The sequence below is a fragment of the Nycticebus coucang genome, chromosome 1 (assembly GCF_027406575.1).
Source record: "Nycticebus coucang isolate mNycCou1 chromosome 1, mNycCou1.pri, whole genome shotgun sequence".
Lineage (NCBI taxonomy): Eukaryota > Metazoa > Chordata > Mammalia > Primates > Lorisidae > Nycticebus > Nycticebus coucang.
In genome coordinates, this window is record NC_069780.1 from 3,520,332 (window position 1) to 3,546,728 (window position 26,397).

Genomic DNA, 26,397 nt, shown 5'->3' on the forward strand with positions numbered 1-26,397 from the left:
CCAGGCATGTTTCTAACATCCAGAATGGGCAAAACCAGCCAACTGTGACTGTTGTTTCTCAAACTGTCTGTAGCAAGGAGCAGTTTCTATCTTCCCTAACCAGCTTCAGACAGATATTTTTGTACACATAAAATAAATACAATTCAAATAAAATAAATACAATTCAATAAAAAATACAATACAATGAAATTTCATTACTAGAATAATAAATGAACAAAAAAGACAACCTATGATGATTATTATTATTATTAGGGCCGGTACACATACAGTAACTGTCGAATTGCTGCAGAAGTTTCTAAACACTTCGTCTCACTGTATTTATCTTGTCACAAACCTGAGTTTGTGTAGGATGCTTTTTATTTTTGTTTTTGTTTTTAAGTTAAATTAAAAAAACCATTTTGTTAAATAATAAATTCATTCTATCTGGTGTACTTCCCATTTCAAATTCTCCTCACACCAGAGGAGAACAAGAGGTGAGAAATATGACTTCTGGAGGAGGTCTGGCTATGAACCCTCCTACTCACTGCGGCCAGCCCCTCCCTCTGTGTGACAGCCTCAGAGAACACCTGCAGAAAATCAGATCACTGTAACCACTTCTATACCAAATCCAAAATTAACCCGATCGGAAGGAGTAAATCTCCCATGCAGGCAGGGCTTCCATGGTCTCTCTTCCATGTCAGGAGACTTAATCATATACTTGCTGGGCAGAGTTTCCCAATGGTATGTTTGGGCCAGAAGTGGCTATATTTTCTACTAGAATAGGTTGGATTTGATTATAATCCCAGAGCCTCCAGAACAATGGTTTTATATGCCATCAGGTTAATCCTCAGGCATCTGTATGATCTCAGTATCCCGGCTTCCCTCCCTACAGTCAAGAAGGCCAAGTTTAAGTGCCTGTATAGATAGTTTGAAGGAAAAAACAGATTCAGGCATCACCTTTTCAGCCAAATTCATTCACAATCTCATCAATCATATTTCCCACTTCATCTCTGCTAAGGGTTGATCCTGTCCAGTGTAATTCTGCAATTTTAAAAATTCCCCCCCAACTCATTGAAGCAACCACTGTGGCCCTGAGATTTTGATCTCCCCATGACCTTGCTTTTGTTTCTGCCACCATCAGCTTTCCTCCTTCTGGCACACAGCTTCTGTGAGCTGCAAACTCTAGAGCAGACACCCATCAGCGCACGTCCACACTATCAGCACTGCCTGATGAGCCCCCTGTTCCTACATGAAACTCAGGGGCTGGCCACTTCTCTTTGCTTAGAGACTGTCCCATTCATAAAATCTTTTCAGAATATACTTTACACTAACCACAATTTCAGGTAAATAATTCATATACATACACAAAATATACACAAAACATATATAAGTATTTTATAAATGTAATTATATGTAAATATTTATATACATACTACATATTTTTTTAATATTTGCCAGAGACTTTGGAGATTTGAATTCTATGGCAAACACATATTTGAGCTCCATGAGGATGTACCCAGATTATTTCTTGCACCATTTCACAGTGCCTGGAATAGTGCTTGGCTCATAATCAGCTTCCTACAAATATTTTTAGAATAATTAATTCATGGATCAAAGAACAGAGCCAATGAATACTTGTAATGTACAAGTTTCACACAGACACATATATTATGCTGTCATATACATGGTGGCAATAGTTAACACCACATCTGAATGAGAAATTAAATAATACTAATAATTAATGTTATTCACACTTTATATCTAGTTGTTACTGCCCCCAGAGTTCTGTATCTGTGGTTAGATAAGTCAACATGTACAGTTAATAAAAACACCGATTATTAAGTCAGGTTTAAGAATCACTACCATACTCCATTAAAATGACGTCTTTACCCTTTTCCTTCCCAAAATGAATTTTCAAGCCCAAATTTCAAATCTTAACTGAGGGGATAAATAACACTGAATTAATATTTATACTTAAGATACTTTATTCAAAAGTGTTATTAAAAAAGTATGTTTTATGTAATTTATTTCCTTTCCTAATATATCTCAGAATTGAATCAAAGCTCTCCCAGTCAATACTTGAATCTAAACTTTAGTTTTCTAGAAAGCAATTAATTCAATGGCTCACAGGCCAATAGTCAATCTTTCACACAGAATGAGAAGAATTTCAGGGACGCAGCACATCATCAAACCGAATGTGGGCTGTAAAACATAAGCCAGTGGGGCTCAGGCTGGAGAGTCAAACCTGGCTCTGTGGGCTGTGCAGATTTCTGGGCTCGTTTTCAAAGCCCTAGAGAATGTCAGGAGTCAGTACAAGACTATAAAATACCTCTACCAGCATGAATCACCAGCATTTGGTAAGACGCACAGTGTCATAACTGCACTGGGCTGGGCATGCCCGTAAAGGGGGCAGTAACAGAATGTTGGTGGCATGGCGGGAGGGCCAGCCAAAGGAGAATGATTTTTTAACCAGGAATGTGAAGGATATTTTCAGAGGAGCAGTGACAAACAAAAAGTAATAGCTTCAAACGCCCAAGAAACAGCAGCCTGATAACCATAGGGGGAAAAAATGGTCACTCATTTTGAACAAAGTGTGAGAATCAACTGTGTGTGGAGGAGGCACAAGCATTTATACAACTTTCAGTTGACAACTAGAATTACTAAACAAATAAAAATACTTCGTATCTACAGAGTGTGTGAAGAAGGGTCAGTTACTGCTGCCCTCAACCATGACCTTAAAAATCAACATATGGATGTTTTATTTGGAAATAAGAATCAGCCCCCACGCAGACAGAAACATAGTGCATGCTAATGAGGCCTTTTGCTCCTTAGGCAAATCCTGCCGGAGGACCTGCTAATTTCCCACTTTCACAGGCTGTAAGGAAACCCAAAAGACGTTCTTTATGACGATATTCAATGTTTCCACTTATTTTAGAGGAATCTATGTTTCTTTAGAACGTTTTCGGAAAGCTGTGAAAGAAATAAGGAAATAAAATCCTCCAGTGTAACACAAGTGAAAACATAAACAAAACATGGTAAAATAGTCATCTTTTGTTTCCTGGAAAAATGTTGTCCTCATGTCACAAATTAAGCCAAAGCACACAGCTTTGACAGTAAAATGATTTCTAATGCTTTTTCCTGAACTTAAAATATAACAATGAGGCTTCCTTTCCAATCTACCTTCCAAACCATGCTGAAACCACCCTGTGCTCTCAACACCTGTGAACACGCGCACACACACAGACAGGAATGAGCCTTACCAGACCATCACAGTTGCTAATAGCAACAGAGGTTCCTGGAACGTCCATGATGTCACCAACATAAGCACAGTTGGTCTGCAAAGGCTCTCTTTTCCAGATTCTTTCTGAAGCTGTTCCTGGTTGATGGCCATCAGTGGGGTCAGTCACTTTCCCAGGCTCTGGAGATGTTTCATGCCATTCCACAACAGCCCCGGGAGCCACCAGCTGAGTGTTGGGCTTTAGACGCAGATGAAAACCCCTGCCAAATGCGGTGATGTTAAAGAACAACTGCTCAGCGTTGGAAGAAACATCCCTCGCTGACCTCTTTTTGTGATTTGCAGAAAGAATATGGGAGAGATAGCGTCCTTCCAGATCTGTGCTGACTGGAGTCACCAGCTCATACTCTCTCTGACTCTTTATTGGTAAATCTGTGGGGGTGAAAAACAGAATTGTAGAACTTGGTGAGCTTCATGCAACAAGAACACACAGAGGACACAAGAGGTGCAAGGGGCCCTCGGGAGGCCATGCCACAGAAACCTCAATCTGCACAGGGAGTATATTCCTGCATCATCTCGGGGTTCAATAAATCATTTTTAATTTAAAGAAATTATTACATTGTGAATACTCATATCTCATTCACACATTATATTTGACAAAATAAACATAACAGGTTTCCATGAACTATATCTGGCTTGCTTAGAATTAAGACTTACCCTCAATTAATTCATTATTGGCATAACAGACATCAGTTACAAACTTTTAACAAAGTTGCTGTTATATAGGAAAAAATAATTTTCTGATTGTTTTCATTTTTTTCCTGTAGTAATCCTAGAATTTAGACTAATTGCAGTGGCTACCTTTTGTTTCATCTACCTGAGCCAGTAATTTAAGTGCTGTGGTTTACATACATTTTTCCATCATGGCAACCCTAAGAACCACACTTCACAGGTGAGGCAACTGAGACTTGGGGGCAGGGACAGGGCAATAGATGTCCAAAGTCGAGCAACTGTGACGCTCAGATGCAAATTCAAGCCACTTCCACAGCTCACACACTTGTTCTGCTATGCCATGCTCCATAAATCTCCATTGTCAGAAAAGGAGAAGAACTGGTTAAAAGAAAAGGAACGATAATCTATAAATGAATGTTTACGTGCTGGTTGGGAACGGACTCTCACTCGGCACCACAGTCCATACACAGGACAGACAGCCAGCTGAGTCTAACTGTGTGTGGAGCCCGCCTTACAACAGGGTTGACCACCTACATGTTATCCAAATACAAGCATTGTGTCTCTTAAAACACAAATACCCTTGTAAAAAATAACACATTAAATGAACAATTTGTCCTTAATAGAAATGTTTTTTGTTTTGTTTTGAGACAGAGTATCTCACTATCTCGCACTTAGTAAAGTGCCATGGTGTCACAGCTCACAGCAACTTCAAACTCTTGGGCTTAAGTGATTCTCTTGCCTCAGCCACCCAAATAGCTGGGATTATAGGGGCCCACCACAACGCTCGTCTATTTTTTGGTTGCAGTTGTCATTGTTTAGCAGGCCCGGGCCAGGCCTGAACCCGCCAGCTTCAGTGTATGTGGCTGGCGCCGTAACCACTGTACTACGGGTGCAGAGCCCCTAGTAGAAATGATTTTAACACACTGTTGACTGGCAATTTTATGCATATGCTATCCTATGTCACCAGCTATTATTCCAGTGACATGATCAAAAAAACTTTTACAAAATCCAACATTACCCCATTACAAAAATCGCAGTAGCTAAGGCAGATGCAACATAAGTTAACTTGTGATCAGTCAGCAAAGACTGGGGGTAAAAACACAGGTACCTCATGACCCATCAGCAAGGTGTTAGGACCATAGGACACTAGAGAAGAAAATGAGGAGGACAGCAAGGAAGAAGAGAAAGCATGGAAAGGGGAATCGGAGAACATGAACTAAAAAGTCCCCTCCTTTCCTAATTCTATCCTGGGACCAGGCCTGTAGTGCATTACAGTGCCCTGAAAACTTTCTGAGTCACAGCTGCCACGCACACAGAGAAAATGCAAGTTTTGTCATCTAATAAAGTCTTCAGAGCACGAGATCTACAGGTGAACCTATAACCTAGGCTCTTAAAATATCCTTGCAGAATCATTACATTTCCATTATTCCTACTTTTTAAGCAATTTGTGAAGTACCACAGGCTTTGTTATCATTTTGCCACTTAAGTCATAAAGACCAATGTGGGGAAACAAAACATCCCTCTTTGTTAAATGCACTCACTCCTAAGCAGTGAAGGAGTGAGGACCGTAACGTAAGGGACAAAGTGTGTCCGGCTCCCAGGCTGACAGCCAGGCAGCGCAGTCCCGCTGAGCCACGCCAAGCACCAGCGTAAGCACCAACACAGACACCCGGTCTCCCTGACAACCAAATCCATGGGGATACTTTCATAAATTCTGGTTTAGAGAAAAAAATTCGAAATATAAGGAATGAACATGAAGGTCGAGGGAGCACTGATGGAGGAGAAACTTTCACAGTAAGAGATGAATCAAGCCTTTGGATGTGGTCCAACAAAGCCTTTCCATTAACAATAACTATACATTCCTTGAAGACCAGAATGACCCACTCAACCTGGTATTCCCACTATTGTTTAATACAAGACTGCACATGCCAGGGTCTCCTGTCCATTGGATTTGTTTAATATGTGTTAGGATCGAGGTGACCAGAGAGGCTTTGCTTTGTCATCTTTGCTGCTACGCAGACTGGCCTAAAACTACACACTACTCCAGGCCCACAAGAGTATGGCTGCACCTGTAATCTCTGTAATTCTTTCTCTAACCATCAGTTTACTGTTTCAAGGGAAGGGAGAAGCAATGTTTAATTTCAATGCATGGATTCCCCATCTCCCCTGAAGGGAAATCACACAACCCAAGTCTAGACAATATACTGATGCCTGCATTAAGTGACTGGAGAACAGAAAATCAGGAAGAGCTCAGGAAGGCTCCTCTATACCCAAGAGGATACCAGGGCCTCGAGCTTACAGGAAACCATACATCTTGGATTCTCTGGGGACAGTTCCATTTTCCACCGTTAGATAATATGTTCTGATTTTTTTTAACTCAAAATAAAGGTAGTATATTCCTATAAAGCTTTTTTTCCTTTAAGGCTAAATAGCAAATCATTACTAAATTGTACACATATGAAACATTTCTGAAATTAAACCCTGAATGAATCATTTTCCAACTGAAAATTAAGATAATGAGAGGAGCCCCCAGGTCTGTGGCAGTTAACAGAATTGACAAAGGAGCCACCTACTCACCTCCCATCTAGGAGCAGAATAAACACTGAGCTCTGCGCTTTTTGCCTGAGGAGACATCATCTCTAACACAACAATCACAGCAGGTGAATATTCCTGCCCTTCTCACAGACGGGAAAGCAGACCCAGAAGGCCTGACGCGCAGCAAGCAAGGGGCCTGGGCAAGTTTGTGGTTCTGATCACTTGGCTCTGAAGCCCGTGCTCCTGTGCTCCCATCCACGCCAGGACAGACAGAGCACCTGCTGTCATAGTTTAAGGTCTCTAAAGGAGAATGAGGACGGGAGTGATGTTATACCCACATGCAGCCCCGTCAGCAGACTGTCCTGTGGAGCAGCATCAATAATTTCTATAAAAGAATCTTAAAATCTGCATCTTTGGGAGAAAAAAAGGGTGGGGATAGAAACCCCAAGGGATGAAAAGCATTTTAATCTCAGATCACAGTCACATAAGCAAACCGAATTAGGTCAATGTTAACTGAGCCCCCAGGAGTAACACATTTGATAGGCCCAAGTACAATGTATCACACTGCCATGAAGCAGAGCAGCCCATGGCTGAACAGGGAACCACAGAGGCAGAAAGCAGAGGGTCAAGCCCACGTAGGGCCCCAAACAAGGCACTTATTTTCTTTTCAGTTCAGTTCAGTTGCCAACTGGAGGTTGGTAACAGTTCCAATTTCTTAGATTTGGTGAGAGATTCAAATAGCATTCTGCAGAAGATTCAATAAATATTAGCTATTACTAACTTAAATGTAAATTAGCTACTCACTAAAATAATGTCATGTTCAATTTTAAAGTTAGAAACTATAAAATTGTCAGCTGAGATGGCTGATGAGCACAGCAGTAGGCACACAAAAACTTTGTGGGTCGTGAGTTCCCCAAGCAAACCCTGATATTTGTCACTAATGATCCACGCATGGCCCAGATGTGGACATCTGTTCATAGCCCACTGGTATCTGTGCCTGCCTCGTCTGTCCCATTCCTGGTACTGTGGGTGAACGGTCACCTTACCTCAGAGCAAACCCTCCACTGTGTACAATAGCCCTTCTTACATTTCCCGTGTTTCCCAGAACAATCTCAGCAGTTGTCCTCTCACTGCACCCATCATGTTTTTCAAAAATACAAGACCATTCCCACCAGCAGATAAAGAAGCTGTCATGTTAAAGATAAAAACCTTCCTGGATGCCAGACCCATCATACCCCACTCCTTCCTTCTCCAGAGCGAAACACTTTGAGAGACGGACTCTGGGAGACACCTCCAGTCGTGGGCCTCCCAGCCTGTGCTCCTGGAGACACCTCCAGTCATGGGCCTCCAGGTCTGTGCTCCGGAGACACCTCCAGTGGTGGGCCTCCTGGCCTGTGCTCTGGGAGACACCTCCAGTCGTGGGCCTCCTGGCCTGTGCTCTGGGAGACACCTCCAGTCGTGGGCCTCCCGGCCTGTGCTCTGGGAGACACCTCCAGTCGTGGGCCTCCCGGCCTGTGCTCTGGGAGACACCTCCAGTCGTGGGCCTCCCGGCCTGTGCTCTGGGAGACACCTCCAGTCGTGGGCCTCCCGGCCTGTGCTCTGGGAGACACCTCCAGTCGTGGGCCTCCCGGCCTGTGCTCTGGGAGACACCTCCAGTCGTGGGCCTCCCGGCCTGTGCTCTGGGAGACACCTCCAGTCGTGGGCCTCCCGGCCTGTGCTCTGGGAGACACCTCCAGTCGTGGGCCTCCCGGCCTGTGCTCTGGGAGACACCTCCAGTCGTGGGCCTCCCGGCCTGGGCTCTGGGAGACACCTCCAGTCGTGGGCCTCCCGGCCTGGGCTCTGGGAGACACCTCCAGTCGTGGGCCTCCCGGCCTGTGCTCTGGGAGACACCTCCAGTCGTGGGCCTCCCGGCCTGTGCTCTGGGAGACACCTCCAGTCGTGGGCCTCCCGGCCTGTGCTCTGGGAGACACCTCCAGTCGTGGGCCTCCCGGCCTGTGCTCTGGGAGACACCTCCAGTCGTGGGCCTCCCGGCCTGTGCTCTGGGAGACACCTCCAGTCGTGGGCCTCCTGGCCTGTTCTTTCTTGTACACTTTCCACTCAGGCTCCTGTAAGGTCACCAGTGACCACATGTTGCTGAAGCCTGTAGCCAAGACTTGCTCTTTTTACTTACCAGTTTATTTCTCCTTCTGTCTTAAAATACCTTGTTTACTTAGCTTCCTAGGCACCATTCTCTTCCAGCTCTCCCCTCACCTCCCTGGTCTCACCTTCTCATCCTCCCCTCCTCGTGTCCCTTTATTCCCGTGGCCTATAAGCACTAAAATCCCAGCAGACCTGGTCCAGGGACGCCTCTCCTTTGTGCCCATCCTCTCCAGCCCGTGGGCTCCTCTTGTAAATCCACCTGCCTGCTGAGACGCCACATGCATTGTCACCAGGTATCTCAACTCACCATTACCACAAAAGTGAACTCCCATCTTCCTGCTCCTCAATCTGCCCCTTTTCCATTTCTATTCTTCTAGTTACTCAGACCAAAAACCTAACTAAACCATCCTGAACTCCCATGTGCCAAAACCGCAATCTTTTAACAAATTCTGTTAATTCTGCTTTCGAAACGTATCTCTAACTGTTCCTTACTGTTCCCGCCAGCACCTGCACCAGTCCTGAGGGCACTTCCTCACTGCTCCCCTCACTCCTGCTCATTCTCAAAACGGGCAATTTAGGTGTGGGATTGAGTCCTTCCCCCGCAACCATCCCACTCAAAGGAAGATGGCCGCACAGCCCTGCAGTCTGAGGCCAAGGGTCCTCACCTCTCAGGGTCCTGGACTTGCTGTGTCCTCTGCAAAGCCCCCCACCCCACCCCACTGCATGCCTCACTCCTCAGTGCCTTTGGGTCTTTGCTCTAACGGGAGCCTCTAAGTGAGCTCTTTCCTGACCACCAGTCCCCGTGGGGTCAGCTACTATTCCCTTTCTGTGTTTTATCTTTTTCCACAAATTGTGTCACCATCAGACACCCTACAAGCTGTCCCCATGCGTTTGCCTGAGTATGCTTCTCTACGTAGACTGCCACAAGCTACATGAGGGCAGGGCTTTCCCTTCTCTCTTCACCACAGTTACTACTAAAACTGAATCCTGAGTCACTCAGTAAACATCTGGGAATGCAGGAATGAATGGGCAAGTGAAAGAGAGTGGTTCAAGCCTGGAGGGCATCGGAAACAGTCAAGCATCCTCTTGTCCCTAAATAGTGATTTTACCACCAAGCCATGAACGATGGCAGCTGACAAGCGGTCATGTGCCTCTAATGCCAGAATTTTGCTTGAAAAACCTGTGTGTATTTCTCGCAGTTCCTGATAACTTACAAATCAAACACTTTATAGTATCCAGGTCTTCTATTTTAAGCTACCAAGAGCAGAAACTGATTTAATCATTAAAACAGACGTCCTGGCAGGCAGAGCAGCCCCTCGTCCCAGGGAGCAGCCGCAGGAAACCAGCCCCCACTCCCCACTCCCTTCCAATGCTCCTAGAATTAGAATTACACAGGTCAGACTTTTTCTTAAAGACCCTGAAAAATCATCCAATCTCTGCCTCTCTTACAATGCAGGCTTTGGAAGTAGATGAAAATACCTTTTTCTTATGTTAGCAGCCTTCAACCTGCTCCCGCTCTCTGTGAGAAGTTTGCCCTCAAGTGCCCCGTGCCTCTCTCCAGCCTGTCCTGGTGAAGGACAGTGATGGTTGGAAGTCTGGGAAGCCAGGAAGTTTGGAAGCCCAGCGCCTCCCTCTTCATGCTCCTGGGAGCCTAAGAAGGAGCCCGGGCTCGCCCACTTCAGCAGGGCAGCCCTGCCTGGCTCGGCGGGGCCTGACGGCCGGGCGTCGGGTGCACTGTGCCTGCCAAGGTGTTGGCCCTGTCTTCCACCCCAGCCTGTTGTGTGAAAGGTGTTTTATTTGTACTTATATCACTAGTTTTTCTATTCCTCAATTTGTTCAGAATGTAGGCAGGCCAGAGGACAGATCCTAATTTGATTCAAGACACCTGAACTGCACCTAAGAGTTGCCACATCCCTGATGGCAGCCCGATTATGATGCAAAAAATTCATCTTGTCAGGTCATTCCCTTATAGCTAAACTCCTAGAGTTTAAAGTAACGCCTTCTTCCTCCTTGCCCTGCATAAAACAGCCACACTCTTGGTACCTGTGTGTGCGTGTGTAAGATATGTGTATAAATCTCTACAGACTCATGCAGCTAATATACACAACCTACAAAATGAATAAGGAGGCAATGTCCCGTGTCCCCATACCCCTACAGACCTTGGACTTCCTATTTTAATGTCAACCATGTTAAACTTTCCTAAAGGTTCCCAAACTTCAATCGTTCTGAAGGTTTGGGCCCTTTATACACTGTGTTTTGCATGATACTCTGCACAAAATAAACCCTCAATAAACCCAGGTTGAAAGGAAGAAAGGAAAACCTCCCCTAAACTGTAACCTGCAAGGTGAGTTCTCTTTCAGGCTCAATACTCTGAACCAAACTGCGTTCACACCTGGATACTCGGCACGCCCTCCTGGCCTCACAGTTTCTTTCATGATGTGCTGCTTCTCCTGAGTCGGGCTAGAAAGCTATTTCAATTCAAGCCCTACTGATTTTTCCTCAGGAATTTCTCTCAAACGAACCTTTTTCTTCTTATCACGTTTAAGTCTTCATCACCTCATACTGAAAAGCTACAGATATCAAGTCCAAACTCCTCATGTAGAGCTCCTCACTACCAAATATTATTTAATTATCCCCAAATACTGTCTAGACCAAGATTTAAAACACCTAATTTTCACCACTTACTAACTCAGTGATTTTTCTCAGAGAAGATTATCCACATTTTCACTGTAAAAATGCAATTATCTGTAAAAACACAGGTAATAATATATTTACTTCATAGGCTTGTCATTAAGTGACCTAATCAGTCCACAGGGCTCTCAGCACTATCTGACACACAGCAGGTATTCGGTAAACACTAGCAATTAATATTATTATATCATTCCCTCCAAATAGCTTCAATAGCTCACCATAACTTCAGCATAAAAGAGACTTACAAAATCTATGTCTTTTTTTTTATATTAGATCTGAAAATTGCTCAAAAGACCATCTGCTAATCAAATCCTCCCACTTAAAAGGTAAGTAACAGAAACTCAGAGATTAAGTAACTTAACCCAAATCAAAAGTTAAGCTTGGCATTGAAGGCCCCCCACACTCAGCCCCTAATTTCTTTCACCGTCATCTCCCATTGAAACCCTCTGTCTGACGTGCTGGAAAGAACCAACTTGAGCACGTCTGCCTTCACAGCCCCATGCTGGAGCCTCCCCAGAGAAAAGAGCCACTGCTTTCTCTCCATGTAGGCAAACCTAGGGGCCCCCAAGGCCTATCTCAGGCTTCACCTTTCTCAAGAAACCTTCCTGGCAAGTTGTCCACAGAGTACAACTCAGATGTGCTGGTCGGAACTTCCACAGCTCTGTCAAGTCATTTGATACACTCGTGCACTATTTAAAAATTTAATAAAAATTTCTATGGGAGAAAAGCTACATGCCAATGTCTTGTACTTTCAAGATTTTAAGCTCTTTGGGGCAGAAGTACACTGTCTTCATTGTATTTAAATGGCCCCAGTGTACAGCACTCTTTGGAAAAAGGGGGCGGGGGTAGGAGAGGAGAATGGGGCAAGAGGGCAGTCTGCCCAGGCACTCGGCCACCAGCTCCTTGTGGAAGGAGGGCTTCCTGAGGAAGCATGCTCCGCGTGGGGCTAGTCAGGCACTCAGCAGGGCACCATAGCCCAGCCTTTGCGATCATTATAACTCCTTTTACACGGTCAGCCACATATGCCACGAGTGAGGACAGATAGCTTGGCTCCTTCTAACCACACTGTAGAATTATACACAAATGTCTCCTAGAGAATGCCAGATGTCCCCAACACATTACGCAGCTCACACTGTAGGATAGTAAGAAAACAAAGTATTCAGTAGTGCAGTGAGCACTGTAAGGATCTTGAGTGACCACAGACATTTTAAAGTGATCCAGTTAATACCAAAGCTACCCCAGGTACACTTGGACCAACACAACATGGCTGTGACGTCCCAGCAGGGAAGGGAGCAGGGTGAGACAGTGAGCACTGAGGTGTGGGCTCAGAAAGCACTGGCTGATAGGCTCTTTGCCATCTTGCAAGCAAATTATGAAAATTAAGGCTCAGATACATTACCTGTAAAAATGTAGATAATGGGGATCCAGTGAGGTAAGGTCCATAAAGGACCTGGCCCACCTAGTAACATTTCTGTTGGTGGACAGTGAATGGTGTTGTCATCACCACTGCCTCTGACTAGAGTGGCTCGGTGGCAGGCTGCTCCCATCCTAGCACCCCCTGGCCTCCCAGCCCAATGCTCCCAGACCAGAGTGACATTTCTGAGATGGTTAGAAGGACCTTACGTTTGGGCTCAGTGCCTGTGGCTCAAGCGGCTAAGGAGCCAGTCACATACACCTGAGCTGGTGGGTTTGAATCCAGCCTGGGCCCGCCAAACAACAATGACAGCTGCAACCAAAAAAAAAATAGACGGGCGTTGTGGCGGGTGCCTGTACTCCCAGCTACTTGGAAGGCTGAGGCAAGAGAATCACTTAAGCCTAGGAGTTGGAGGTTGCTGTGAGCTGTGATGCCACAGCACTCTACCCAGGGCGACAGCTTGAGGCTCTGTCTCAAAAAAAAAAAGAAAGAATAAGAAGAAGGACCTTATATTCCTCTTGAGCAGAGGGCCTGACATCCAGCCCACGGTGAGCATGCACACCCCACCACCCCACCTGCAGGACTGGGATGCTCCCGAGAGCTGCTGACAACCTGCTACTCAGAGGCAGTTCAACAAGCAGCTTCCTCTGTCAGGAACAACTTCCCAGAGTGTGGTAATCTGGCCTCAAGAATGAAATCAAATGAGCATTTTCAAGATGGACTAAAGAAGCAGCTCCAACATCATTACCAAATCCTGAGGGTGAGGGAAGGACTTTCATCAGAATCGATCAGGGCCAGCTGCTGCAGGCCGCGGCGGGGGTGGGGCGGCTGTAAGGAGGACAGCACTGTGAATGCTCCTCGGGCAGGGGACACATCTTCTCTCCAAAGCAAGAATTAGTTGTGACCCAGGCTGAAATCTGAGTCCAGCGTTCGTTCTTCCTCACTTCGACCCTCCCAGGCTTTCCTCACCACACAGCAGACACCCTTTCTGGTGAGTCTTTTACTTTAGTTGCAAATCTATTTTCATAGTCAAAGAATTTTTTATGAAGCTTTTTTTTTTTTTTTTTTTTTTTGCTGGGGCTGGGCTTGAACCCTCCACCTCCGGCATATGGGTGCCCTACTCCGTTGAGCCACAGGCCCCACCTGAAGCTATTTGAAAGAGGTAAAGACAGTGGGTTTTTTTATTCATGGTCAAGAAAGAATAGTTGTGAACTTAAATTCTTCTCATTTTTAAATCTGGCTTTTCAATAAATATTTGCTGCAATTGCACAATGTTTATGTTCAAGAGAACCATTGAGGAAAGAACAGCACGTTCTTTAGTGTCCTAAAACATGAAACCAGGTAAGAGAAGATACTTTAAAAAAAGAAGAGCACACTTTGAAGAAAACGATGCAAGCATTTTCTCTGCTACATCTTAAAATGAAAAAATAATCAATAATAGGATAACGAGTATAGATTTTTTTGAGTCCCAAATGCCAAAATTTTAAAATCCGATCTTAACTTTTAAAGAAGCCCTTCTACTGATCATATTTTGTGTTATTAGAAACTTTAAAGACTCAAGAACTATGCTAGGCACTCTACAAATCAGTATTTCTCATGCCTATGACAACTTTTTGGTGAATAACACTTTTAAAGATTGAGTCTAGAATGTAAAACCATGAAAACTGGCATTTGTCTCTTGGGGAAAAGGCTGGGGGAAATGAGATAAATAAGAATGATGGAAGCACTGTGAAAAGTTTTCACTGAAATTTCACTTGTGGAATTATGTTTTCCAAATCTAAAATGCCTGGCTTGACGTTTGACAAAGGTCTGAGGAGCCAGCACTGTCCAGGCGGTCATTGTGTTAGTTTCCTATTGCTCCTGTAACAAATCACTAAACATCTGGGGACTTACAACACTGCAAAAAAATTATCCTATAATTCTGGATATCAAAGCCTGAAACAGATTGCAGAAGGCTAAAATCCAGTCTCCTCCCTTGGAGGAGTTCTAGGAGAGGACGCGTTTCCTCACCTTTTTCAGCTTGCTCAGCCCGCCAGCATTGCCTGGCTCATGGCCCCTTCCCCATCTTCACAGCCAGCAGTGGCAGATGGAGTCCTCCCTGCTTCCATCTCTCTGGTCTCTCTCTTTCATCTCCTTCTTCTACTTGTAAAGACTCCTACCTAGACAAGCCAGGATAATCTCGCTACGTTAAGGTCATTTGACGGGCAGATTCCACCTGCAGACTTAATCCCCTTTTTCCATGTAACATAATATTTAATATACTCACAGATCCCTGGGGCTTGGGCACAGATATCCTTGGGAGGACCATTATTCTGCCTTCCACAGCCAACATTTCCCATCCAATGCTGTGGGAAACCTCATAGTTGTGGCATTATGTAAGTATCTGGTTCCCCAGCAATCTTCCCTCCTTTTTCTGTAACTGCACCCCAAATTTCATCCAGGTTAACCATTCCACATTCCACTTGGAGTCTGTGTAAATCAGGCATAAAATGTCTCAGTGCAGGTCAAACAAAGCACTGCATCCCCTGACCTTAGTGAACGATTCAAGGGCAAGCTTATGACTCAATCCAAGTAGCCAATAAAATTTCAAGAAGTTTACTAGAACTACAAAAAAAGAGGTGGCTGTGTGGGGTGGGGTAAGAGGTAGATGGTAGCTGGAGTTGCTGGTGACAGGCTCTGCCACATTTGGGGGGCTACGAGTGTTACCCTCATAGAGAAATGAAGTCAACAAAGAGGAAACATAAGAAAGACAAGGGGAACGAGAGGAGGGAAAGAAAGAGAGAAAGAATGAGAGAGACTGAGTCCTCACAACATTGTTTGAACCCTAGAGCCAGCTGCATGCGACTTGCTGACCATCCTGTGTGGACTGGGCTCCTGAGATCTGCATCCAGAGGTGTTGTAACTAGTACAGGACCGTTCTCGGTGAAGTGGAAAGAAAACTACAGTAAATAAGATGAGAAGAAGTAAAAGAACCGTGTCTGGTGTACACACCGCCAGGGGCAGCTGCTCTCGCCACTCCTGACCCTCTCCCACGGCTTCCTCCAGGAGCTGAGCAGCACCACCCCGAGCCACTGACATGAACACAGCACCTGAGAACAGAACTCAGAGAGCTGTCAAGTGGGAGCCAAGTGGCTGGAGGGTTCACAGGGTCATGGCACAGGAAAGGAAGGTTCCTGGGAACTCGTGGTAGTGGGCAGACCGCTCTAACATGTCGGGATTGGAACGCCATTCCTCCTAGAGCAAAAAGTGTTTCTTCAAAAAAAGGATAAGTCTAAGACATGCTAATAATAATAGTTACTAGTCTAGCTTGCTTAACACAGGTTAGTGTCTAATGAATCTTCACACATGCCTCACAATTCTGTGAAGTAAATTGTAGTATTATGCCTGCGTTACAGGTAAGAAAGCAACACTCTGAGAGGTCAAGGTCATCAGCTGGAACACGGTAGTCAAGATTTAAACCACACAGTCAACAGTCTGTGCTCCTGACCACTCAGTGACAGAAGAAGATGAATCTTAGGTCCTCCACTGATTATACAGCTTTAGAGTTTAGATTAAAGAACAGATTTTACATGCAAAAGAGAAAGGCGTTTACATATAAAGAAAAGAAACTCAAACTCATAAGAATAATGACTTCAATATATATGGACTATGAAGAAAAATGGCAGAAATAATGATTTAATATCTAAGACCACGGTATTTGAGGAATCACAACTTTAATCCTGTTTCACTTTCCATAAGAACTAGTTTTGTTGTGCTAATCATGTTAAGAACATGACATACTGTTTCACGTTGCTCACTATTTGCCCTAAATTCCACAAAGATTCATCAGACTGCATTTGTGGCAATCATTTTTATAAACAAGAAGCTGACATTTTACCACAACATCTCTCCCAGGGTTTTACAGTTAGTCAGCGAAGGCATGTAAACGTATCTGGAAAATTAAGATGAATCAGTTACATGTGGGGACAGAAGTTTCTACTAAGAAACTTCTCATGCTTTACTACCTATTTTAAAGAACGCATAACTCTCATGTGCTATTCTATGAGGTGGATGAATCTTCTCATAGCACTAATAAGTTTACAAGAACATGTGCACAATATAGTTGTTTATACTTATTGGAAACTTGACAGCTAGAGAAATGACGAATTCATTGCATCTTTCAGGGACTGGAAACCAAATATGAAAATATGCATTCATATATCAAGAACTAAGTCAACATTTTTAATTTACATTATAAGTCTAAAAATCAGTATGTTGCTGGTGGGAGTTCAGATCCTACAAACTTTTCCAAAAGGCATTGTGAAGGCTGGGTGGAGTGGTTCACACCTGTAATCCTGCACTCATGGAGGCTGAGGAGGGTGGATTGCTTAAGCTCAGGGGTTTGACACCAGCCTGAGCAAGAGTGAGATTTTGTCTCTACAAGAAAGGAAAGAAAGGAAGGAATGGTGTAAGAAAGGAAGGAAGAGGGGGAGGGAGGGAAGGAGAGAGAGAAACTAGCTGGATGTTGTGGCTCACACCTATAATCCCAGCTACTCGAGAGGCTGAGACAAGAAGATCACCTAAGCCCAAGAATTTAGTTTGCTGTGAGCTGTGATGATGCCACAACCCAAGGAGACAGAACGAGACTCCATCTCCAAAAAAAAAAAAAAATTCATTGTTATTTGTTAAGTTGTTTTATTCAGTTACCAACTTCTAGGGCTCTCCCCGAGAATAGTCATTGGAAATACAAGCAATGATCTATATAGTACGTGCAGTACGGTACCGAGTGGCAGCGTCCACTGTCACGGGAAACAGGCACTAATAGGAAGCTGATTACAAAAATTCGGGCTTATCAGCATGATGGGATTAAAATGATGCCCACAAGGACTCTGTAATGATATGGAAAAATGATGCTAAAATATTAAACAAAACAAAAAAGTAGACTGTATTGAAAAAAGACTGAATAAGGATCTGCTAAATTTAACAGCAGTTTGGGATTTAGACTACCAAAAACCTGAAGAATGCAGAAAAACTAAATACAATTACAGTAGACATATGTAAAGCATCCATAATGAGGGAAAAAACTGATTTATTAAAAATAAAATCCAACTACTTATAGTAAGAGAAGTAGTATATTTGAGGAATAAAAGATGATCTCTATTTTAAGAACACTAAAGAGAGTGTTCCCCAAATTCTGCTAATAGCAATTCTCGCTGAGGAAGTCTGAGAGTTTCTCAGGGGAACTCATATCAAAATCAGGGTCTTCATATCAAAACTACTTGTGATTTTACCAGGCAATTTGGAATCGTCCCTAATGGATTTCCAAGGTAATCTAGGTTGGCTACTCACAAGCAAAGAATGCTCAAGGATATCACCCTGGAAGCAGAGGTGACCTCGAGGGTTTCTTATCATTTCTGAGCAATATTCTAATTATTTAGTCCAATGAAAGCATGGGGAAGAAATATTTCAGCTAAATAGAAACATGCTGAACTTAACAAAATTTCATCTAAGAAGCTTGAAGCACTTAATGTTAGCCATATGCACGCTCGGCTAAGGATGGAAGCTCCATCAGCAAAGCCGACTCCATGATCTTTAGTTATAAAGAATAACAAATTGGGCAGCTGAGCCTCTAAATTTTATAAAGAATCCCTTTAAACCTCCTTCTCAATCACTTTTTATTTAGGATTGCTTCTGGCAAATTGGATTGATAGATTTTAATCTTAGATTATCTTATTTCCACTGATGCCAGCAACAGGACAAATGAGTCCAAGTAGAAATTAGTTGACATTCCAAAATTATACATAGAATTCAATTCAACTTGCCAAATATGTATTAAGCACAAACAGAAAAGCATAAAAAACCTAAGAGGCCTAAGTCTCTGTACTCTGCGGAGTGAAAACAGGAGACACAGGAATAATTAACTGCACAGCCACTGTCACCATCATTTTCATGAGGACCAATTGAACCTGGAGATGAGGAGAAAACAAGAGTATTCAAAGAAATTCAGTGCACGAATCCTAATATGATGATACCCTGCTTGCTAGGTCTATTAATTGAAAACAAGTGTTTGAGGATCCACATAGTGCCAAGCACTGGGTTATATACTGAAGAGACAGGTGTCGTCAAGACAAAGCCTTTCTCTCGTGGGGGTCACAGCAGTGGTGATGCTTACTAGTAAACAGCTAGGTAAAGACTCGCGCTAAGCCCCGAAAACCAAATAAATACCTGAAAATTATTTTAAAAAATAACCTCTCACCAGGCAGTGCCTGTGGCTCAAAGGAGTAGGGCGCTGGCCCCATATGCCAGAGGTGGCGGGTCCAAACCCAGCCCCGGGCAAAAACTGCAAAAAAATAAAATAAAATAAAAAAATAACCTCTCACCAAACTAGATGTCTGAGAGGACAAGATTAGCAGCTCTATTTTTGAAGAACGAAAGAGAATTGAATTTACAGCTGGGGAACAGAAATGGGGAAGAGAAAAATAAACATGCCCAGTTCTAAGAGAAGGGAGGGGAAGGGAAGACAATTTAGCCCTAAAGCCTCACAAGAATTTTTCTTCAAATGATACTCAGGCAATCCAAGGTGGTAGGTAGCTTATGAAACAAAGGGACTCAGAAACAAAGGGACTATTTTTCAGATTTTCCAATTTCTGCAGAACTATGACTATTTCCTAAGCCACGTGTGTCACAGAGCAAGCCTCCTTATACAGTTAGGCCAGTTGCCTACAATCACCCAATGCCAGAATCTGAGTCAGAAATGAAAGAAGCCCTGATATAGTACAGAGATGTGTCGATCTCTCCTGGAACATGCTTGCACACACACGAACACCCACAGACACATATGCACTTGCAGGGTAGGTGGGTAGGTAGGGAGTTCTCTTTAGTTGACAAAGAGGTGCAGAACTAGGTCCGGGTTCAAAACCCATGGACCCATTTGCTCTAAGGTGAATCATTCTATCCCACACACCAAGAAGGTATTATTCCATTGGTTGAAAAGGGAAGGAAAGAAGCAACACCCCATACTAGACATGATGGAGGCCACGTCTCTACACATACTCTACCCTGCCTCCCTCACACGCTGCCTTCTGCCTGCCTGAATCAAAGCTGCTTGAAGCACAGAATATGTATTTTTAAAAACTGACTTCCTCGGCTACACACTAAAGGATACCTAGGGTGGGATTTGTTTATTAAAGAGCTCAAAAAATGGCAAAATTTATTTATCCTGTTAGAAGTCAAGAGCGTGATTCCGTGTCATTAGGAGATGGGGCAGGCAGTTGGCATGAGAGAGGGGCAGGGGCTGGTGACATCCCACTGCCTGACACGGGTGCTGGGACACAGGGGCCTCTGCCTTGGGAGAGTGAGCAAACACCTGGACACATGTCCTACATGGATATTGTATTTCAACAGAAAGGTTATTTTATTTTTGCTTCTTAACGAATTATGGTTTATTATTAATTTATATTTACTTCTTCCTGAGACCTTTAATTACTTGGATATTATTCAGAGCCATGGAATTTACCCAGCAAATAAATAAAATCTATGAGCCTTTACTGATCTGCCTTGATCAAACAGCACCTCCAGGCAGCTGTATAAACTACTTCTAAGTCAGTTAGGGGAGCAGGGGGATATAGGTACAGGAGTACCTTTCCCCCAAACTTTAGGTTAGCCCTGTCTTAACTCATGGGGACAGGGGTGTGAAACCCATTATTGTACATAAGCTTTTCTTATATTGGCATTTTAAAGTCTGTCTTAAAAGTTACACAAATTATCACAACCAAAGCCAAATTTGTGTTTGCTATCACAAGGTTGTCAGCCAAAATCTGTTTCTTAACCTTCCCCTTCTCTTCATTCAACTTGAAAATGATAATAAAAATGTCAACTTGAAAATGATAATAAAAAATGATTTAAAAAGACAGACATCCCATAAAAGAGGAATGTGAGGGCAAGTAAATTCCTAGCATCACAACTTCAACAACTTCACTGATCCAATCCTATGATGCCTCGGCAGCCAAAATGGTCTTCCTGCTGCACTGGGAAGTCGGAGGAAGTCTGATGGTCTGGATGCTGCTGCTGCTGCTGCTATTGAGTTTGCTCATCCGCTCCCCTGTCCTGTCCGGGGCGAGTTGGGACTCCGCCTATACACAGCGCAGGCCGCGCTGGGTGTCTGGGCAGCCCGTTAGTTCCCATATGATCAGGTGATGACCGTGAGCATGAAGAAACTCTTCCCGTGTGCAGTGAGGTCAGTTCAGTGCCCCTAAGAGAGCGACGGTCCTCCACAGAATAGACCGAGCAGCTGCAGAGTCCATCCAGGTGGTGACGGAGCTCAGTCACAACAGGGGGCCGCCCTTCCTTAAAGTGTTCAGCCAAAATCTGAACTTGAGTATTTTAAGCTCTTTTTATCAGATGATCTTGGTGAAATTGTGTCCCAACAAATATGTAAGATGATTATGAGTCATCCACAAACCTCTTTCCCACCCTAAATAAATAAGAGGTGAGGAGTGTGCAAAAAGCAGAAAAATTGGACTGGAAAGGGTTGAGTGCTCTGCGCCCACCTCTCCTCCACACTGCTGACTGGTCTTCCTCCTACCAACCTCAAGCACACCTGTGCTGCTTCCCTCCCTCAGAGAACAAGCCTGGACCAAAGTTCAACCCACAGCCTCTTACCCTGTAGCATCCTGATTCTACCTGAAAAATTTATCAAAGCAATATATTTTACTTTGTGAATGGTCCTTTGTTGGGACAGGTAATCTTAAAACATTTCTTAAATTGCATATTGAAAAGTTGCGATGTTTAATTAAAAATAAGACTGTTTTCTTTTCCCTTCTCGTTCAGGGATTGGTTAAAGAACTCCTTCTTTAAAAAGATACAAGTTGATAGCTGAATGGTATCAACTACAAATAACTACTGTCTCCTCATTGATGCGTGAATATTTTTAGTGCAATTCTCAATCACTCTCTTCTCCTCTGCTCTGATTTCACCAGCCAGGTCTGAGCTGGGGGAATATATCTGACAGTATTAAGCCCTGGGCAGGAAGGAGCATTTTGACTTATGCACAAATAACACACTGCTTATATCCACGTGGCTCTGGGCCTCAACCTTGGGTATAGCCCTCTAGTTAACAAGCATAGATCTCCACCATGTACTAAAGTAGGCAGCTGTGTGACCACTCAGGCTTTATTTTCCTCATCTCTAAAAGAGGCACAATAGTATCCCTACCTCAAAGTGTGGCTGTGGGGATGAGGGGACTGGATGCATATGAAGTAGTTAACACTGTGCCTGCATTTACACGGCCCATGACTCGTAACTATGTCTGCAGCAGCAACAATACAAACTTTCTTTCTAAATGATGGCTTTTCAATACCACTTGACAAATACAGAATTTACAGAGACTGATACTCTGCCAAGAAGAAAATTTATCTTTTAAAGTAATCCTAGTAAAATGTGTATTAAAAGTCTTTGAATGCAGCCTGGCTTCTTGCCAGATGACTTTCAGTCTCTGCCTTCAGAACAAATATAGTATTATTCTAAACAGCTTCAGAAAAGACCAGCGACTTTGGAGTGACCTGCTGCAAGCCACTAATACTCTCTGAACCTCAGTCTCATACGTGGGAATGATACGTGGGAATAATAATCCCCACAACATCAGGTAATACTGAAGTTTTGTCATTTGCAAAAGACCTGACAGTATCTTGCACATTAGTAGATAATTAGTTTCAAGCAGATGGACTAAAAGAAGTGATCAAAGGATTACCCAAAGCAGAAAACATTTTAACAGAAAATTGTTCATCCTGTACACTTCATTTCCCCCTAATTTGTAGCATTCTTATGACTTGCCTTCTGTGCTCAGCAGATGTGTTGCTCCTACTGTTACATAAGTTGATGATATGATTTTATTCATCTCCACGTCTTCCAGCCTCTCCGTCACCCTCCAAGTACACATCAGTGGCCAGTACAGAGACAGTGATGAATGAAAGTCCAACAGCAGCAGAATTTCTACATCACTATAATTGAGCCTGAAGAAAGTGGGACCCTCCTCCAGACAGAGAACCAGATGAATAGAAATGTTTCTGGACCACAAATTATTTTTTTAACCACCAGTGGGAAAAATTTCAGAAACAATATTTTTCTAAGCTTACTCCACTCCCTACTTTGCGCTAAGATAAGAGTGACATCTGAGAACAAGGCTTACCTATTTGCACCATTTCTTCATTACCAGCCTGGAAAGGAGGGGGAAAGTAAGAAAAAGAAACAGTTACTGGGTTTCATCTTATCACCCCATGCGTTTATTTCTACCATTAATGCTTTTCAGAAGCTAGCTGATCAGGAGACGCGAGAGACTGGGACTGGAGCCCACAGGCTGCACCCCGGTCTGCAGACGGTTCTAGTGGCAGGAGCGTGAGCCAATTCAATAACCACTGGGGAAGGGAGCTGTTTGGCCGTCTTAATTTTAATTTATCTTTTATGGAGCCAGAAAAATAAATACTGACACTCAACGGTTTCTTCCGAAAACTCCCGTACTGGGTCCGGATTAGAAAAGAAAGTCTCTCAATTTAAGAAGGCAGACAGAAACCTAAACGGGGGGCCGATTCCTCAGACTTGAGGTCTGGAGTCAAGGAGACAATTCCCTGCGTTTTGCCCAAGGGCCAGACCAGGCAGACCCCAGAAACTCGCAAATTCTGTCCCCGAGTCCCAGCGGCCCCGGGCCGGCTCGGGAGCGTCGGGCTGCACCTCGGGTGTCCGAGGCCGGGGGCAGGACGAGGGGAACCGCCGCGGTCAGCCGCGCTCTGGCCCGGAGGAGCCGCGCGGGGGGAGGGGAGCGGCGCCGGCGCCTCCGGCCGCTGCCCACGAAAACGCGGGCAGGAAACGTCCCGGCCCCCTCCCCAACTGTCAAAGCCCAGCCCGCCGCGGTCCCCTCGACCGACACGTGTCCGCTGGATAGCGCCCGGTCCGGCCGGGACTTCCCGCGTCCCCGCCCCGGGGCCCGAGTGCGCCGCGGTCGGCGAGGAGAAGCCCCGCGAGCCGGACCCGCGGCCGCACCGGGCACGGGACCCCGGAGCAGCGTCCCCGGCCGCGCGGCCCGCGAGGATGCGGAGCGGCCCCCGGTCGCCGTCTCTGCCCCGGCGCCAAAGCCCCAGGTGCGACCTGCGGGGTCCCGGGCCGGTCGCGGCCACCACCCCCACCCCCCACCCCAAAGCCCCGCGCGGCGCCGACTGCGCTCCGAGCCCGGAGGGTGGGCCGGGGAGGGAAGCGGAGGGAGAGAAGGGGGAACTTTTCGGGAAAAGGCTGGGTCTGAGTTTTTATTGTCATTATTTTCCACTTACTTGTCCGTGAGCTGCAGTCCTAACTTCTACCAGCGCGGCCATCAGCCAAAGTGACAGGAGAACCATCACGAGCCGAGTCCACTGTCCGACTGCGGGCGGAGCGGATGCCCGGGGCAACCCCCCAAAATAAGTTTCTCTTAAAAAAAGAAAGAAGGAAAAACGCAGAATTTTTTGCGAAGATCCGCAGCGCTGCGCTTCAGTGAGGATGAAACCCGAGCCGGGGCCGGCCTGGCGCCGCCGCGCTCCCCGTCACCTCGCCCGTCCTGGCGGCGGCGCGGCCGGGGGCTGCGCCCGGGCGGGGACGCGGCTCCCCTGGCTCTGGCCGCGGCGGCTCGCCCGGGACCCCTCGGGCACCGCGGGTCCCTGCGCGGCGCGGACGGCGGTCGGGCTCCCGGGGCGCGGGCGGCGCGGCGAGGCAGCGGGCGCGGGCGCGGGACGGGCAGGGGCGGCGGCGGGGCGGGGGCAGCGAGGCGCAGGCGGGGCGGGGCGGTGGGAGCAGCGGGCGGCTCGCCGGCTCCCGGTGCCTCAGGGCGGCCGACTGCTGGCGGCCGGAGACCCGCGGGGCGCTCATAAGGCGGCGAGCCCCGGCCGCCCCTCCCGCCGCGGCGCCCACGTCACCCCGGGCCGGCCGCGCCCCCAGCGCAGGGCCGGGACCGGGGACCACGCGGGCGCTGTACGGCCCGGGCTTGACCCCAACCAGAGCCTCTCCTTCCCTGTAAGTTCCCTGGAGAAGGAGAAGAGGAGGGGAGAAGAGGGGAGGCGGGGTGGGGGGAGAGGTGGGGAAAGGAGGGGAGGTGGGGCGGGGTGGGGAGAGGAGGGGAGAAGAAGTGGGGCGGGGTGGGGAGAAGAGGGGAGAAGAGGTGAGGCGGGATGGGGAAAGGAGGGGAGAAGAGGGGAGGTGGGGTATGGAGAGGAGGGGAGGCAGGGTGGGGAGAGGTGGCAAGAAGAGGGGAGGCGGGTGGGGAGAAGAGGTGAGGACAGGAGAGAGGAGGTGAAGGCAAGGTCAAGGAGGAGGAGAGAAGAGAGGAGAGGAGGGCAGAAGTGGAGGGAGGAGGGAGAAGAGGGGGGAGAGGTGAGGAGAAGAGGGGAGGACAGGACAGAGGAGACGAAGGCAAGGTAGAAGAGGAGGAGGGAAGGAGAGGGGAAGGGAGAGGGGAGAAGCGCAGCGGTGGAGAGAGGAGGGGAGGGTCTCTGGATGCAGCTGGTCCTCTTGGGGGCAACCGGGTAGAGTTACTTAAAGGAAGGAGAGTGCCTGGGCTGGTCCTGGGCTGCAGGAAACACATCTTCTACAACCTCCACTCACTCCCAGTCCGGGAAAGTCTCGGGAGAAGCCCTGAACCTCTGGGTCTTCCTGATAACCCAGTAACCCAGGTGATCTGGGTTACTTCCCACGTTTTTGTTTTGTTTGTTTTGTTTTGTTTGGGGGGGGGTTGTCTTGCTCTTTGAGCTCTTGTTTATGCTTTATTCATTTTTTAGTTTTGAAAGACATCATGTCCCTTCTTTGACTCACCCGGCTGCTTCCGTTTATCACTAGAGTGCACAGGCCTTGGGTCTCTTCCTCGCACTCAGACGAAGTTACCGAAAGACTTGTGCCCCCTGTTGCAGCCTGGAGCTTCCTGGGAGCGGTGACACCAGCCTGCGGGGGGTGGAGGGGGGTGGGGGGTGTGCAGCCCAGTGCGTGCCCCCCACCCCCCGCCCCCCAGGAGTGGACTAATGTGCAGAGAGGAGGAAAAGGAATTATCTCCTGCCTTTATGGAGCTATCTGAAGGCCCCTTCCAAAAACAGCCCATGAGAAGAATAATTAGGCACAAATTCAGACATACTCTTCAAGACTTCAGGTGGAAAGGATCTTAAGAAGGCCTGCCTAAAATTAAGAGGAGAAACTCATGTTTGGTTTGGGATGAGACACCTCCATAAGTCATACCTCCTGTAAAAATAGTGTGAGTTTGGAGGGTTACCTATAACTTTTTTTTTGAGACAGAGTCTCACTATGTCACCCTCAGTAGAGTGCTGTGGTGTCACATCTCACAGCAACGTCCAACTCTTGGGCTCCAGCGATTCTCTTGCCTCAGCCTCCCGCTTAGCTGGGACTACAGGCACCCCACCACAATGCCTGGCTATTCTTAGAGATGGGGTCTTCACAGGCTGGTCTCAAACCTGTGAGCTCAGGCAATCCACCCACCTCATCCTCCCAGAGTGGTAGGATTACAGGTTTCCTATAATTTTGATGCATCAATTATTCCTAACGAGGTAAAGCAGTGTAAAGATAACGGTTAAGCCTTTATCGTACTCATTACAAGATTTGGTGTTCACTGGTATTTTGTCTGCTGTGTCATCTCAAAGTCATATAGCCAAGAGGTTTACATTTTACATAT

General features: G+C 46.0%; 1 protein-coding gene across 1 annotated transcript in view; it reads right to left on the reverse strand.

Annotated features, from left to right (window-relative positions):
- ADAMTS3 (ADAM metallopeptidase with thrombospondin type 1 motif 3) overlaps window positions 1-26,397 on the reverse strand; it is a 302,681-nt gene that overhangs the window by 248,574 nt on the left and 27,710 nt on the right. Inside the window, exons 3-5 of the mRNA XM_053571068.1 lie at window positions 24,023-24,158; window positions 22,891-22,918; window positions 3,240-3,646 (exon numbers count right to left, since the gene is read on the reverse strand). Of these exons, the coding sequence (XP_053427043.1) occupies window positions 3,240-3,646; window positions 22,891-22,918; window positions 24,023-24,088 (501 nt within the window). The 5' untranslated portion in view covers window positions 24,089-24,158. The remainder of the gene's footprint in view (window positions 1-3,239; window positions 3,647-22,890; window positions 22,919-24,022; window positions 24,159-26,397) is intronic.